The sequence below is a fragment of the Cannabis sativa genome, chromosome 9, assembly GCF_029168945.1.
Source record: "Cannabis sativa cultivar Pink pepper isolate KNU-18-1 chromosome 9, ASM2916894v1, whole genome shotgun sequence".
NCBI lineage: Eukaryota > Viridiplantae > Streptophyta > Magnoliopsida > Rosales > Cannabaceae > Cannabis > Cannabis sativa.
In genome coordinates, this window is record NC_083609.1 from 57,415,385 (window position 1) to 57,431,184 (window position 15,800).

At 32.1% G+C, this 15,800-nt stretch overlaps 3 protein-coding genes across 8 annotated transcripts; 2 read left to right on the forward strand and 1 right to left on the reverse strand.

Annotated features, from left to right (window-relative positions):
• The first annotated feature begins 1,793 nt into the window (after nucleotides 1–1,793).
• Nucleotides 1,794–5,219, forward strand: LOC115721812 (putative pentatricopeptide repeat-containing protein At5g37570). 5 transcript variants are annotated; one of them, XM_030650891.2, is made up of 5 exons: nucleotides 1,794–3,046; nucleotides 3,164–4,277; nucleotides 4,580–4,706; nucleotides 4,843–4,939; nucleotides 5,028–5,219. In XM_030650891.2, the coding sequence occupies exons 1-2, from the start codon at nucleotides 1,972–1,974 to the stop codon at nucleotides 3,808–3,810; spliced, it is 1,722 nt and encodes a 573-aa protein (XP_030506751.2). In that variant the 5' UTR covers nucleotides 1,794–1,971; the 3' UTR covers nucleotides 3,811–4,277; nucleotides 4,580–4,706; nucleotides 4,843–4,939; nucleotides 5,028–5,219. The 5 variants fall into 5 exon arrangements, with proteins under 5 accessions (XP_030506751.2, XP_060960281.1, XP_060960280.1 ...); XM_061104298.1 differs by having other exon boundaries at nucleotides 3,164–3,979; nucleotides 4,084–4,706; XM_061104297.1 differs by having other exon boundaries at nucleotides 3,164–3,979.
• On the reverse strand, nucleotides 4,115–8,871 carry LOC115721823 (ubiquitin carboxyl-terminal hydrolase 2). 2 transcript variants are annotated; one of them, XR_009684573.1, is made up of 8 exons: nucleotides 8,615–8,871; nucleotides 8,233–8,280; nucleotides 7,530–7,576; nucleotides 6,691–6,737; nucleotides 6,446–6,548; nucleotides 5,582–6,351; nucleotides 4,646–4,859; nucleotides 4,115–4,531 (listed from the first exon to the last, which is right to left on the reverse strand). XR_009684573.1 is itself a non-coding variant. In XM_061104300.1 (7 exons), exons 2-7 carry the CDS (start codon nucleotides 8,261–8,263, stop codon nucleotides 4,844–4,846), a joined length of 1,014 nt encoding a protein of 337 aa, XP_060960283.1. In that variant the 5' UTR covers nucleotides 8,264–8,280; nucleotides 8,615–8,768; the 3' UTR covers nucleotides 4,582–4,843. The 2 variants fall into 2 exon arrangements, 1 of the variants encoding a protein (XP_060960283.1); XM_061104300.1 differs by lacking the exon at nucleotides 4,115–4,531 and having other exon boundaries at nucleotides 4,582–4,859; nucleotides 8,615–8,768.
• Nucleotides 8,872–11,283: 2,412 nt separating this feature from the next.
• Nucleotides 11,284–14,579, forward strand: LOC115721840 (V-type proton ATPase subunit e1). Its single transcript, XM_030650924.2, has 4 exons — nucleotides 11,284–11,395; nucleotides 12,986–13,156; nucleotides 13,800–13,847; nucleotides 14,209–14,579. Exons 2-4 carry the CDS (start codon nucleotides 13,053–13,055, stop codon nucleotides 14,273–14,275), a joined length of 219 nt encoding a protein of 72 aa, XP_030506784.1. The 5' UTR covers nucleotides 11,284–11,395; nucleotides 12,986–13,052; the 3' UTR covers nucleotides 14,276–14,579.
• Nucleotides 14,580–15,800: the final 1,221 nt, after the last annotated feature.

Sequence of the window (15,800 nt, forward strand, 5' to 3'; positions counted from 1 at the left end):
GAACTCTAAATTATTAGGGATGTAAACGGGACGGGTGCGGGGATTGTTTCCTCATCCCCATACTCGCTTCTTAAATTCACCTTATATCTATCTCAATACCCGTTTAAACTAAAGTGGGGCGGGGCGGGAATTACCTGACCGGGGAAAGATTCTCATCGAGTATCTATTACATTTATATTTTTGAAAAAAAATGTCTGAAAAAGAATTAAAAAAAATAATCATAAGTAAAACAATAAACTTAAGTGGAATAGTGTGTATAGTAAAAAAAAAATGAGTATAATCAATATAAAGCCTAAAGCATGAAATTATTTTCATTGTAGTAGTTATGATTTTAAAATTTAAATATATACATATATTATATCGGGGTTGGTATCTATTCCCGCGCTCCCGTCCCGTTTCTAACTCGAGTATGAATCTTTAAACCCATACCTATCTTCGCCCCCGAAAGTCACTAAAATAGAAGGTAACAAAACACAATATTACAAAAATACATATATAACAAATATATGTATCTATAATTATTAAAAAAATATTAATTAAAATATAAAGCACCACATACGATAATGTACAAAGAAAAATGTTACAAATATTTAAAGTATTTTTCTTTAAAATAGTTTATGTCAAAGAGGTAATAATATATATGAGGTAAATATCATTTTAAATTTTATGTTTTGTAAATGTTATTGTTTGGATTTTTTATTTTGTTAACTTTATGTTTTGCAAAATGATACAAAATAAAATTTAATAATAATTTGATATAACTAATTTTTTTTTTTGAGAAAAAGCGTTTAGTTCATAAATTCAAATAAGTTAGACCTCTCGGTCGTTACAAAATATATTGTCAGGTAGAGAGGAAACCGGGATAGTCCCAAACACCTTATGAGCAAATGCCCATCTAGCCACATTATGAGCGGCAAAGTTACAAGTCCTGCAAACATAAGAAAAATTACAACTAATAAATAAAGGAGAATAATTAGTACAAAAAGAGACATAGTTTTCAATAGCCCAATGAGAATCAATCCCATTGAGAGCGTTGATAACCATCCTCGAGTCATTCTCCACAATACCTATTTACTATAAGTTGGTTATAATATTATATTATAAAAATAATAAAAATTAAGTTCAAGATTTTATTTTTTATACAATTTTAAAATATATATATATAAAAAAATAGATATAGTTAGGCAGATGGGAGTAACTATTTTAAAAAACTGATGATACAATTCATGTGAAAAGCTTAGATAAAACTTGTTTATCATTTTTGTCTCTAGGAAACAATGATGGTAAATTTGAGCAATGAACAAAATCAAGTACAAACAACATCAAGATCAATGTTGATACAATCTTGTTTCAGAAAGAAAATTTATATGGCTGGCAAGAAATAGTTCAGAAAAGCTTTTAGACTTAAAAGTCGAGTATAAGGTTTGCAATCAATTAAGGTTGTTAAAGCTATGGACATTGAAAGGAAATGCAAGCATTGAAAGGAAATAGAGATTAGAACTCTAATTACAATACAAGACATTCATAGTGATCAACAAATTTGGTTTGATTATTTATAATTGTAAACTTTTACATTCTCTTTACAAAATATCAAGTAACATTTTATTAGAGATTCAACAAATTAAGTAATTTACTGTGTAACTAAGTACTCTTGATATTTTTTTGATTGTAGCATTTTTTGAGCACAATGCTCCGACAAATTTTCAAGTCGTATTGTACTCACAAGCTAAATTTCAATAAAGTTACTATTTTATTATTTTATTATTATTTTTTAAAAAAATAAAAACACAAAAAGAATTGAAGTACCACCTTATATTCACTCAATATTGCTTAGCAAGTGAAAAAAGAATCCATTGAAGAAACTCTTCTTACATAGGAAAAGACAACCAGTCAAAGTCAAAAGTCATTTCTTTCTCATAACCAAAAGACCTTGTCTCATTCTTACCATCACCATCTTCATCTTCATGGTCAATGAAGTTTCCATGCTCTGGTTCTAGTGTTCCCCAGCAACTGTGCCACATATTATCATCATCACTTCACCACCATAATCATTACTTACGCACTCTTCCCCACTTGAAACAAACTCACACTCTACTACTCAAATTCTCCACTACTCACTCTCATCATCATCCTCTCAGTTACCATCTTTTACTGCCTCGATTACTCTCTCAGCTGCTTCTTCTCCAATCCCCTCCTGCTGCTACTGCTGACACTCTACGTTATGCCCTCAACCTGTTTGATGAAATACCCAACTGTAGAAATGAGTTTATTTGGAGCTCTCTAATACGTTACAATGTGGTACTTGATAAGTTCAAGGAATCTTTTGTTTTGTATGCTCAAATGCAACGAAAGGGCGTTTCGCCATCCGGGTTTACTTTCTCTTCGGTGCTCAATGCTTGTGCTCGCTTTCCGGCAATATTGGAAGGTAGAGAAATCAATGCCAAGGTTGTACAAACTGGTTTTTTGGGGAACAAAGTTGTGCAGACTGCGCTTCTTGACATGTATGCAAAATGTGGGTTTGTTAGGGAGGCTAGAGATGTTTTCGATAGGATGGTTGATAGAGATGTGATTGCTTGGACAGCCATGATTTGTGGTTATACTAAGAAGTGTATGATGGAGGAGGCTAGGCTATTGTTTTGTAACATGGGGCGGCGGAATGTTGTATCTTGGACTACTATGGTTGCAGGGTATGCGAATTGTGGTGATATGGAAGCTGCGAAAGAGTTGTATGATGAAATGGAGGAGAAGAATTTAATCACTTGGGTAGCAATGGTTGCAGGGTATGGTAAGTGTGGTAATGTTATGGAAGCTCGAAGAGTTTTCGATGAGATACCACAGCATGATGCATCTTCTTGGGCAGCAATGGTGGCTTGCTATGCTCAGAATGGTTATGCAAAGGAAGCCATTGACATGTATAAGGAAATGAGAAAACAAAATGTGATAATCAATGAAGTGGCAATGGTGGGAGCTATCTCAGCTTGTACACAACTTGTGGATACTGATATGGCAGCCACCTTAGTTAACCATGTGGACCAAGGGTGTTGTTGTAGGTTTTTTCTCTCTATTGTTGTACTATTGTTATTGTTTTGTCATCTTTGTTGATTTGTTTTATGTTCTAAAATTGTGGTTTTAATATTTTGTTTTTTGTAAAAATACTTTTTAGGTAGATCACTTTATGTGTCCAATGCCTTGATCCACTTGCACTCAAAATGTGGTAACTTGGATGAGGCAGTGAAAGAATTTAATAGAATGAACGAAAAAGATGTCGTCTCCTACACTGCATTGATCACCGCCCTCGGTGACCATGGAAAAGCCAAAAGAGCTTTGCAACTTTTCTCAAAGATGCAAAAGGATGACATAACACCAAACCAGGTTACATTCATAGGAGTGCTTAATGCATGTAGTTTTGCAGGCCTAGTTGAAGATGGGTGTCGATATTTTGAGCTCATGACTCAGGTTTATCGCATCAAACCGTTGAATGAGCACTATGCTTGCATCATTGATCTTCTTGGAAGGGCTGGGCTACTTGGAAAGGCATACACTTTCATTAAGAGAAACGGGAATGCCTCTGATGCAAAGATATGGAGTTCTTTGTTGGCATCTTGTAAGGTTCATGGTGATGAAGAATTAGCCAAGATTGCAGCCATACATCTGTTCGAAATAGAGCCTGAGAATACAGAAACTTATGTGCTTTTGGCAAGTATATATGCAGCAATGAATAAGTGGGATGATGCTGAGAGAGTGAGAACGATGATGATTGAAAAGGGCACACGAAAATCTCCTGGATGTAGCTGGATTTCACTCATGTGATGAAAAACCAACAATTAATTTTAACTCTCTCTCAGGACTGGATGGAGGCTACTGGTTCAGTATAGTTCCTGCTACTCCATCAGCATGAAAATCTTACTGTTATTTTTCCTTGTTCCATATCAAATGTGGAGCAAGGAATTACTGTGATGAAGCAGCAACTTCTTGAAATGTTAGTTCTCTATGCTTATCTCGGAATATAATGCCGTAGTTTGAACTGCTTACTATACTATTTTTCTTTCTGTTAGACAAATTTTGCTTTTTCCAATGATGCAGTTTTCTTTCTTTATGCAAAGTAAAATAGAGATCAGGGAAGTCCTTGCCTATCATTACAACACAATTTTGAAATTGCAGAAATTGAACTGTTTTGTGTCCTGTTCATATGTGATGATACGATCTATAGGGGGAACTGTAGAGTTTTATGCTTATTGAAGCTTTTGAATTCATATTGGGAAATGAAACTAGAAAAGGTAATGCTTTTTTTTTTCTTTATATGTATAATAACTTTGAGAAAACAGGTATTTGACACTCATCTTGAGTATCTAGCTTGCTGCATCTGCAGTAGGCACTCTCTCATAAATATATTGTGCAACTCCATGGTGCTCAATGTTAACTTCTTTTAGTATTCAAATGTTGCCTTTCTGCTGGGTGCTGATTGAATTCCAATTTATAGTCATTACTTAAGTTCTTATAGCCATTCTTTTCTAAAAAGTCTGCTAGTTACCTGCAAGTTTTAAAGTATGTTTAGCTGATTTTACTTTGTATTTACCAGGCTTTGGTAAAGATAGTCAAAGTTGAAGAAAAACCATCAAAAGATTGGGGTGGCGAGAGTGCATACCGTTATTTATTGGCGGATGGCGAGGGCTTCCTAGCCACAAAAAATTGCTACTCTAACAAAGGTAAAGCATCCTATAGCACAAATCTCTTGTAAACCAACATCATTGTATTTGTACAATCTCTTTGGTGGGTTTTGTTTGTTGCCTTGGCCCTCCTAGTCTTGCTCAAAATTTTTTTGTTTGATTTGGAAATATCAAGATCAGAATGGGATAAATCTGGCCATGAAAAGGAATTGGAAATTAGCATCAGAGCAAAATACAATGCTTGGGTTACAAGAGAGAAGGAGACATATATGGTATTTTGTTTTCTCCTTTAAGCTTCTAATTCATTGAGATTCTCTGACAAAACTAAAAGCTTATTATATCTTATTTTGAATTATGCAGATATTGCAATGAAGTTTTTATAATAATCTATGGGATTAGGAGGATATTCATATGGGGCCACACTCTTTAAGAGTTTTTTTTTTCCTTTGGTTGATATGAATAAATAATTCATTTGACACTCTTTGATTGTAAGAAAAAGAATCTATTTTGGTGTATAAATTTATCAATTTATTGATATACCATATTCCCCTCTATCTCTCTCACCCACCCACAAACCTGCATTTTTTCTGAAATCGTAACCGAACGGTCCAAATTAATCTGACTATCGACACCGAATTCGAGAACCATGCCTATTCCTAGGTATTGGCTAAAGAATGCAAACAAAGAAGATTAAAGTATATCACCTCAAGTTCACTCAATATTTATTGCCTGGTATGTTAAAAGATCCATGAAACTCTTACAAGAACAGATAAACCAGTACAGTTAACACCTTTAATTCACTCAATATATGCCTTAGTAAGTGAGAAAGAAGAAAAAAAGAAAAGAAAAAAAAACCCACAAACCTCTTTTTCAAAAAGATAACCAATACAATTAACAATCTATGCCTTTATTACCTAGTGCTAGTACCTCCAGCCTTGTGCTTTGCTTTCTCAATAAGTGGTTTCAACTGCTTCTTCTCAGCAAGAATCTTGAGAAAGTTGAACAAAAACGGTATGTAGTTGTGTTTCCTTCGAATATTTTCGGTTCTCCAATTCTTGAACTTCTCCTCCTCCATCACAATCTTGTCAGTAGCAGCCTCAATCCCTGAATTTACTTCTGAAAGAGATTTGTTCAGAAGTTCAAATTTGCTAACGTCTATCGGTCTTTCCACCCGTGCTGCGTTCAACTGCTGCAAAATACCCTCCCTCCTCCTCTGCAGCTCCTTCAGCTCAATAGTATAAGTCTCTTTTCTGTTCTTGATAACTGCCATTAAATTGAATCTAATCTCACTCTGGGAGTATTTTTCAATGCGTTCCTGGATCACCGGTTGCAACATCTGCAACCAATCCTTGCCACCCGAGCACTGTCCAAGACTAATGGGTCCCTCCTTCAATCCATCAAGCTCATACAGCACGCCATCGACAGGCAAATAGCTTATGAAATGGAACACATCATCGTCTTTTTCCGCTGCCTTCTGCTCCTCGGGAATGAAAGGCTCAGGTCGAGCAAAGCTATTATGCGCCAGACGTATGGTTTCACTGTTATTTATGGCCAAACCTTTGAGTTCAGGAGGAAAAGTCTTTGTGAAATCTTTTAATTTCGATAGTTCGGGGCCAATGTCAATATCAGAACAGTTCAACAGTATGGACAATATTGCCTGGGTTGCACAAGCATTATTGATAACCTAAAATGACACCATGAAGACAAGACAATGTAGATAAAACGAAGCTTAGTACATACTTCTTCAATACAGCAAGCCAATTGTCGAGGCAACTTACCTGGCTTGCGAAAAACAGGTTGGGGTTTGGATCTTCAATAACACGTCGGTAATCATATTCCCCTGGACGCCATTTGAATAAGAAAATCAACCCATATACAGGCCTGTAAATCCACAAGGGAGAAAAAACATAGGTGGTACTATAAATAGCACATACGTGGGGCATTGTTTACCATGAGAATATGGACAACTATATCTGCTTATAATTTAAAAAAAAAAATTCAAAGAACTAGAAAAGCAGCTCACCACAGATCTTTTAGAGAATCGAAGTCCAATGAATATAACTCCTCAACCTGCAAAAACATGCCAAGACATCATATTTTGCCATGCAAGTGTAACAACAATGAGAAATCCACATAAACAACAGCAACAACAACAAGAACTGAACCATTTTGTTACTCAGGAGGAAAAAAGTTCTACAGTAACCTCATGGCTGGAAATTAGAACTGGCGAAAATCATGAAATGTGCTAGCTTAAGAAACAATTAGTTTACATTTTAGTTCTCAAAAGAACTTCTAATTTATAGAGCCAACTTTCTTTGATCAACTGAAGTTGGTAACTACAAAGTTGCTAGATACATTGATTAAAGAAAGATAATAATAAAAACACTATGCATATACATGGGACAAACATATGAATATAAATAGAACATGAGAAATATAGATTGATATGCATTACAACCCTTGGAAAACATTGCATACTGTGAAAGATAAATTAACATTTATGGGTCATACTAGAATATAATCCGATACTGATTAATTACATTATATAGAAGTTTAACAGCAAAATGAATTATGGAATTGTAAATTTCTTTTGGACTCTCATATTGTCAAACCTAAGCCTACTTGTGAAAAAAATGAAAATTTGTTATAGATAGAGAATATAATTAAGATTTCACAATAGGTAATTAAATAAGTGGAGTGATGTGCATTGCATTAAACAGGTTTTCATTGAAAAATAAAAACTGAAAAGGTAAACATATGGGTTCAATTAACATTGAAATAACTGAGAGAGTATAATTATGCAAAGCATATATTAAAATTGATATTGTCGATTAAATTGACTGAGGGTAAATGAAAGCTTACCTGTACACCTTTAACTTGCATTTGTTGTATAAGTTCTGTGAACACCCCTGAAATGAGACAATATGGTCAGAACTTCTTCCATGGTAGTAAATATTATATTATGTTGAAGCACTTGAAATATGTTGTAACCCAAGTAGAGGATGTACATATGAGAAGGTCTTTGTGCTAAGAAGAAGAGGTAAACAACATAAAGCTAATCTAAAGAAGACACTTTGGGAAGAAAAAAGATGAATCCCAATGAAATCAGAAAGCACAAACAAAGCATAAAAGAGAAAGTGACTAATTGGCTAATTCTAATTGAAGTAAACATTTAAGGAATGAAGATTATGGTTCTAGAAAACCCAATAATCTAAAACATGATTAGAACTCTCTCCAAGCTAATGTAGAGCAAATATCAAGAAAGTAAAATGTTAACTTCTACCAAATATAGATATGGTTCTAGGAAGGCATTCTTGTGTTTAATAGTAAATGAGATTGTCATTCTATAGCATTTTCCTTAGAGTCCAAGTTCTCTAACATTCCAACATGGTCTTTATGATAATAATCGTCATATTTCGGGAAGATTCGAACTTGGAACCTCATAAAACAAAGAGGAGTAGTACCATTAAGCTAAACCTATGAACCCTCATATTTCACCTCATTATAACATAATAAAGATTTATGAAGACCAAGAAAAAGTAAATAAACTGCACAAACATCGTACCTGGATCAGATTCAATTGTGCACCAAGACATTATGGGAAATTCTTCACCTGTCATGAAAAACACAAAAAAAGACATTTATGAAAAACTAACAGAAACTAGTAAACACAATTTGCTATAACATTTAAGTAAAAGATTACTTAATCTTCGAAGCAAAACATAAAATTTTCAACAACCAAGTAAGTGACATTTGATAAAGATTTGAGAACAAATAAGGAGTCTCATCATTCATCACGAAAGAAAACATTTTGAGAAATCAACTTACAAATTACAATAACCTAAGATCGGTTACATAAAGTAAAATTTCTGGGAAAAACATATAAATAGAGAAATGAAAAATGAAAAGAGTTAACATAAGATAATAAGAGATGAAATGTAGGGAACCGGAAAAGTGGATTGATGGGAGAACAGAGGCGCCGGCAGAGAAAGAATTTGGGAAAAGAGAATATGAGAGAGGCAACTAAGAACTGTATTTGTACTTGTCTGAAGAACAAAAGAAAAACAAGAACAAGAAGAACTTTTTTGATATTTTGGAGTGAAAAAGGAGAGGCCAAATCTTATAACAAAATAAAATTCAAACTTTCTTCTTTTCTTTTTCTTTATTATTATTATAATTAGAAAATTATACAATACACCTCAATATAATACACTTTATTTGTTTTGGTATGTTGGAAAATTTTTCAATCCAATTTTTAAGATCAAAATTTTAAGAAATTTAGATTAATTTAAGACATCGAAAATATGGCTCAAAAAATCTATTTTGCACGCGTATAAAATAAAAAAGTTTCATGTGCAATAAATTATTTTTTGACGTGCTAATTTTTTTTTTTTTTTGAATTTATTAAAATTTTATAAGATGTTTTGAAATTTTAAGAAATGCATTGTAAAAATACTAATTATTATTATTATTATTTTGAAATGTTTTCTTTTCTTTAATTAATTCATATTTTTTTAATTAAAAAGGATCATATGGTGATGATCTCTTCTATACTACTCCTTCAGTAGTTTTGATAATCTTGGGGATCACGTGCTAGCTATAGGAGTCTTATACTTCATCTTGTCTTAATTAGGTCAGTATGCAACTTATGAGGAATCTCATCACATTAAAGATGACATAGTGCTCCCACATCAAGCTAGCCTCTCAAAGAGTCAAATCCTCCCAATAAAGCATTGTGGGAGATTCGAATCCATAACCCAAACAAGAAAGGATGTCAGTAAAAACTTCCCTACTACTACACTAGTACACTTAAAGGCTTCTTTATAATTCATGTGTGTGTAAGTGAAAGATTTTAATGATTTTTATTATTTGTTAACTTTTTTTTGTTATGTTGTTGGAATATCATGGATTAATCGTGTAAATGGATGAAAAACTTATTTAGCTAGATAGGTTTATATTTTTTCTTTGAGATGTAAGTCCTTTTAACCTATTGTTATATTATTTTATAATATAATAATAAAGTAGATTAAAATGTGATAAATATATGTGAATAATATATATTAAGTGTATGGTAAATAAATGTGTAACCTATGATTTTATAACCTACACTTTTGTAACCTACATGTTGTAACTTGGAGAGGAGTTACAATTTGTTGTCACTTGTAACTCATGTGTTGATCACACATTATTAGTGTAATAAAAGGGTTGTTACATAATTTGATGATAGGATTCAAATGGTATGAAATATAGTTGTTACAAACTATATTAATACTCATTTATATGAGAGAAATGAGTGTTGTGTATTTTGAATTCTAAGTGATCACCTATACATTATAAAAGGAGGTCTTTGGTGCTCATTTGTAAGAGATGAAGTTTTCTATCAAGAAAGCACTTTGCTAGAAAACCCTAAGGCTTGATAATTCCCAAAGCTATTTCCTAGAGAGTTCCCTTAGTGCTTAGAGATAAGGGGAAATAAGCTTTTGGACAAAGGTGTAATACCTTGTTCAAGTCATGGTGATCCCCACTAATCTACACTCAAGGTTGTGAGTGAGTGTATATATATTATTCTTTTTTTATATATATACATATTTTATATTACATGTGTCCTTATCTTCTTCTATATTTTTTATATATAATATATATAGTGTATATATATTGTATATTATCTTGTTGTAACATTTATTTAATCTCTTTGTTGGTCTTTGTATTGTATTACAATAGAGTTGTAATATCTTGATTTTCTTCCATTGTTATAAAATCTCTAACACCTATATGATATTATTTTCATAGATAAAAAAATTATGTGCATGTGTGTGTTTTTTTTACTACATTACATCTAACTACACTGCCTACTAAGTAAAATAGGAGACCTGTTATAAAAAAATCCTTCAATTTCTTCTAAATAACTTTATATTATTTAATTATAAAAAGAAAAACTACTATCATAGATATATTTTTTTTATTGAAAAAACAAGCTCACAACCGTTTGAGAAAAAGACTAATGTAGCATTAATTTCATAGATAATATTGAGAGGTAAGTTGAAAAATGTCTCTTTTATTAATTAATTAACTAAATTTACCTCTAATTTTTATTTAATTGAATCATACTTCTTTTTATATGTACTGTACCCAAAATATCTTGACATAAGGGAGACACATGGAAAGTATCTTGAGGTGACAATGACAAAATTAGTACAATGTTTAAAAAAAGAGGTAAAAATGATAGAATTTTAAAAAGAAGGTAAAAATAAAAAAAAAACAATATAAAAAAGGTATAGAATCTAATTTCCTCTAACATTGCTATACCGTAATTTATTCAAAATTTCTCAACTACTAAATAAATACATACTATAAGTACACTATATTATAACATTATTAAATACTAAGAAAGCTAACATTATAATTATCCAAACATAAAAAAAAAAAAAAACACGAAGAGGTGAGTAGAGTAGTGAAGAACTCTCCAAGATTTATATATGAAAACAATATAGTTGCCATTTTAACAATATATAGACAAAAGTTGACTAAAATCCAAACAAGCAAGAAAAATAGCCCAGTTAAGCAGCTGAGAACATATGTTTAAAAGCCCGGCCCAAATAAACATAGGCCCAGCCCAAACATGAAAGCCCATAAACAAATATAGGCTGCTTCCTTCCTTTGTTGTCATTCTGTACTCTCTCCAATCCATCACAGCCTCAAGAACCTCTCTCTCTCTCTGGTACACTGAGGTGAGGGTTCTTACTTTCTTCATTCTATTTATTTTCTTGATTTACTAATCGTATTCTTCGATCTGGGTTTTTGATTGGTTTGTTTATCTATTTTTCAATTTTGATCATAATTGAGTTCGTTTTTGTTTTGATCCATTCCCATCTGAGTTCATTGTGTTTGATTCAAATTATCATATATTCTTTTTGTTCTTTGAGTCTTGTTAACGAAGATGTAGATGGATTTATATAATTTCTTGATTTCAAATCACGATTTCTTGTTGTTGATCACGACTGAATTGTTATGTTGGTCCTTTGCAGCATGAAACATTCTTTCTGTTGTTTGGTTGCTGAGAAATGTGTTTGAATGAAAGAAAATTTTGCTTATATTGTTTTTTTTTTGTGAAATTATAGGGGAGAATCAGATATTTTGGATGCCCTTATGGTTGTTAATATCAGTATTATAGTTGGTAACTGATTATTTGAAATCTTAAATCATTTTGGGGATTTGGGTTGGGCATTTTTTGTGATAGTAAATACTGAGTTTGATCACTTAGACTGTTGATATTGGATTTCATAACTTGAATCATATATCATGTTTATGGGAGGAAACTCTGTTGTTTCCATTCTTCAATCGATAAATTATGTACAAATAGCTATGACTGTATAGATCATATGTTTAAGCTTAACCAAACAAGAAACATAGGCTATGTGAAATATCTTGTTTATTAAATGAGTAAGACTTTCAAGTAGTTTATAGATCATATGTTTCAAGTAATTTAAAATTTCAGGCATTGCGTTTCTTAGCTTCTAATGTAAATGTTTTCTAAACATGAGATAGCTAGCTAGCTTTGGCAGAGAAGCTAGTTATGATCAGATCAGATCAGACTACTGAAGAAATAATCAAATAAAGAGAGAATAATTGTAGAAGAAAGTTATGTCGTTACATGTGCATTTATACCATAGATGATGTTATTTCAGTATATGAATTTTGAATAGTGTCGAATATCGTTTTCTTCTTTAATGGTGTTACCTTTTAGTCGTTTGCTTATCAAGTGCCATTGGTACAATATAGTAGTGTTTAACCAATGTACTAGTGTGGCAATCAATGTATCCTTTTAATTTGCTTTGTACATCTTTTTGTTGCAAATCTGTATATTATATGCATATACATAAATGAAGTTCAATAAGTATGTTGTAGGAAATACTACTGTAAGACTACGAAAATGTTAACCAAAACTAAAACAGATCACATAGAATCTTTTTGCAAAACTCAGGAAACACGAGAACTAAATGCAAATGCAAGTAAGTAAAAGACAACTGAAAATTATACTGGTTCGGCTCCTAATAGCATACATCCACTCTGTGTGAATCATCTAAACAGAGTTACACACTCCAAAACAATCTAAGATCAATCTCACTAGCTCACAATACAAAATAATGGAGATACTACACACAAATTTTATATATAAAACATGTATTATAATAATTTTCTATACCGCTCCATATTTTTTATTTAGTTATCATTCTTAAACTATTTTACTCATTTTGTGTTTGTTGGAATACCCAATTTGAGTGCTGAGAATTTTGTGGCTGGGATTTTTGGGTTTGCAGATCGACTGTTCCAGCCTTTCGCCGATTTGATTTCTTGAAGAAAGGGTTGGAATCAGATACAGCCGTGATGGGTTTCGTGATTACAACTCTAATCTTTGCTGTTGTGGGTATAATTGCATCTCTTCTGGTCCAACTCTGCTTCAGCAGAAACACTTCTAGCTCTACCAGTCTGTATGTTTTCCATCCTTATTTAATTAATGGTTTTCTATGTAATGTACTGATTGTTCCTCTAGGTCTGATTTATAGATATTTTGTTTGAGGCCCCTTTTAATTCATTTATCATCTTGGTTTTCACATATCTCATTCTAGAATAATGAATGACCAGATAGAATATGATTTGAGTGCATTTTAGCATTGTTTGGAATTTAGAGAGCTATGCCTTCTGGATTATGAGAGAAGATTAAGAACTTGGTCATAAGGAATGTTGTAACTATTGAAATTGAGATTTTGAGTACTTCCGATTTTATGCGAAGAATTTGATTAAGCATCTATTCAAGGAACGCGTAACCTTTTATATTTCTGATCGTTCTCCCTATTGTTTTCTGTGCACTTAGGAACTGTAACTGAATCAAATTTATTGACGAAATTTACGTAACACCATTACTTTGTCCAACTTAATAGTGTAACTTGTGAAACTAATAATACGAAAGTGTGAAATTTGCTAGTTCCTTGTTATATTTTTCATGTAGATTTTTGGAGAAGTTACTAGTTATATCCCAGATATTATTTAGGTCGCAAGTTCTTTGAATTGCTTGCTCTTTTGGAACTCCTTTAACTCTGTAGATAACTAATTTAATCTTTATTTTTTGTGCAGGCTTCACTTGACATTGGTTGTCACAGCAGTAGTATGCTGTTGGATGATGTAAGTTTTTCCCTTTATTATTATTATTATTATCTTTTCATTTGAGTTTCTTTTTTATGCATGATGCAAACTTCATCAATTCAAATATGCATTACCTGCTGCCACTTATAAGAAATATGTTAAAAAGAAGTGTTTTGTTATATAATTAGTTCATGTTTTTTATATTTCTTATTGAAAATGTTTCTGGGAAAATCTATTGTAAAATCTGGGATTTGGATTGAATGTTGCATTTTGTATGTTATTTTAACTCAAGAGGTTATTTCACTTCCTCACACATTCTTTTCTCAATCTAGATTTTATTTAGTGTTCGGATTTCTCTTTCTCTTTCTTGACTTGCTGTATCTTTTTCATATCTTGTTAGGTGGGCAATTGTTTACCTTGCACAGATGAAACCATTAATAGTTCCAATCCTCAGTGAAGGAGAGTAAGTTGAATAAAGAAAATGTACCATCAATATGTTTCTGCATACTAGAGGTTTCCCTTCATTGTTTCGAACTCCATACGGGGTAGTTGTGTACTTTTCGAAGAGAATTTGGCAGCCATATATATTAAGATTGGTTTTTCTTTTTTATAATTTGCCCTTTTAAGTTGTTCATTCTGATTCATTCTTCGGAACAAGTTGAACCAGTGAGACCTTGGCCACAGTCAATCTGGGGTGTCTGTCTGTAACTATGTACCTCTATAGTTTCGATTTTAAGTGAAATAAAAAGGCTTTATCGTGGAGTTTTGTTACTTGATATGTCCAGTTGACCTTCAAAGTAATAAAATGGGATATATTGGTAAGAAATAAGAATTGTAAAGCTTCTCATTTGTTTTGCCTTGCCTTGTTACCATACTCTTCAACTATAAAGTGCCCTATGAAAGGCTCCTGCTCCCCCAAATTGCCTCTTCTTTGCAGACTGTAGACTCGATCATCTACGTGTCAAGCTCCTTCCTCGTCGGTTGTGTTCGAGACGAGTAGAGCAGGTAGTGAGTCTAACTAACCCTTGCCAATCTAAACGTAGCAAGAGGCAATCATGCAGACTAAGAAAATAACATTTTCGCCACCGTGGTGGTTCTTGGCCGTCGGGACCAATTTTTTCGATCGAGTCAAGGTGTTCTTGTTACGCCACAAATTCTAAAATTTTAGTTTGCAAACTAAAGTTGCATTATAATGCAAATTTGTGATCACATTCTGAATCTTAGGAACTTCAAATTTGTGATCTCACTCTTTAATATTATGGCCAATATCGGTGTTATGGCAATCGTACGGATCAGGGACATTTTTTTAGTTACCATCCTTGTAGGGACAGTATGATTATTAACCATCAAATATATATTCTTAATTAAATGAAAGGTAAATACTAAGTGGCAATTTAAGGTGTCAGAAGTGTCATATTGTTTTGGTGCATTTTAATATTAGATTCTGTATATTATAATTTAATAAATAATATGAATAACTATTAATCAAGATGCTACATCAGTTTAATGTTAGGCACCTTAAGGTGTGAAATAACAATACTCCAAATAAAATAATTATTAATATAAAATGTAATTAAATTGTGCATCACGTCGATCTCATACTTTGATATTTAATTATATCAATAATTATATAACACATGATCGAGGTGAGCCGAGTCAGGTGGGTACCCCTGTACGCTCAGGGCTCTAAAATTGTAAAAAAATTATCATTATATAGATAAAATATTCAATAATACTAAAATATAACAAAATAGTATATTTAGTGTAGTAATAGAAAGTGTGATTTTAAGCGAAGATCAATTTTCAATCTCTACTTTTATAATTTTTTTAAAAAAATATTTAATATGTAACTATAAAGGATTGAACCTTAAAGCTCCTCAATATTTGAATTTTTTTACCACTATACCAAAATACAAGAATTATTATTTTGATAATAATTAACATATTTATATAAGACCCCAAAATTAAATTTTGTCTTAGGCCCTATATACA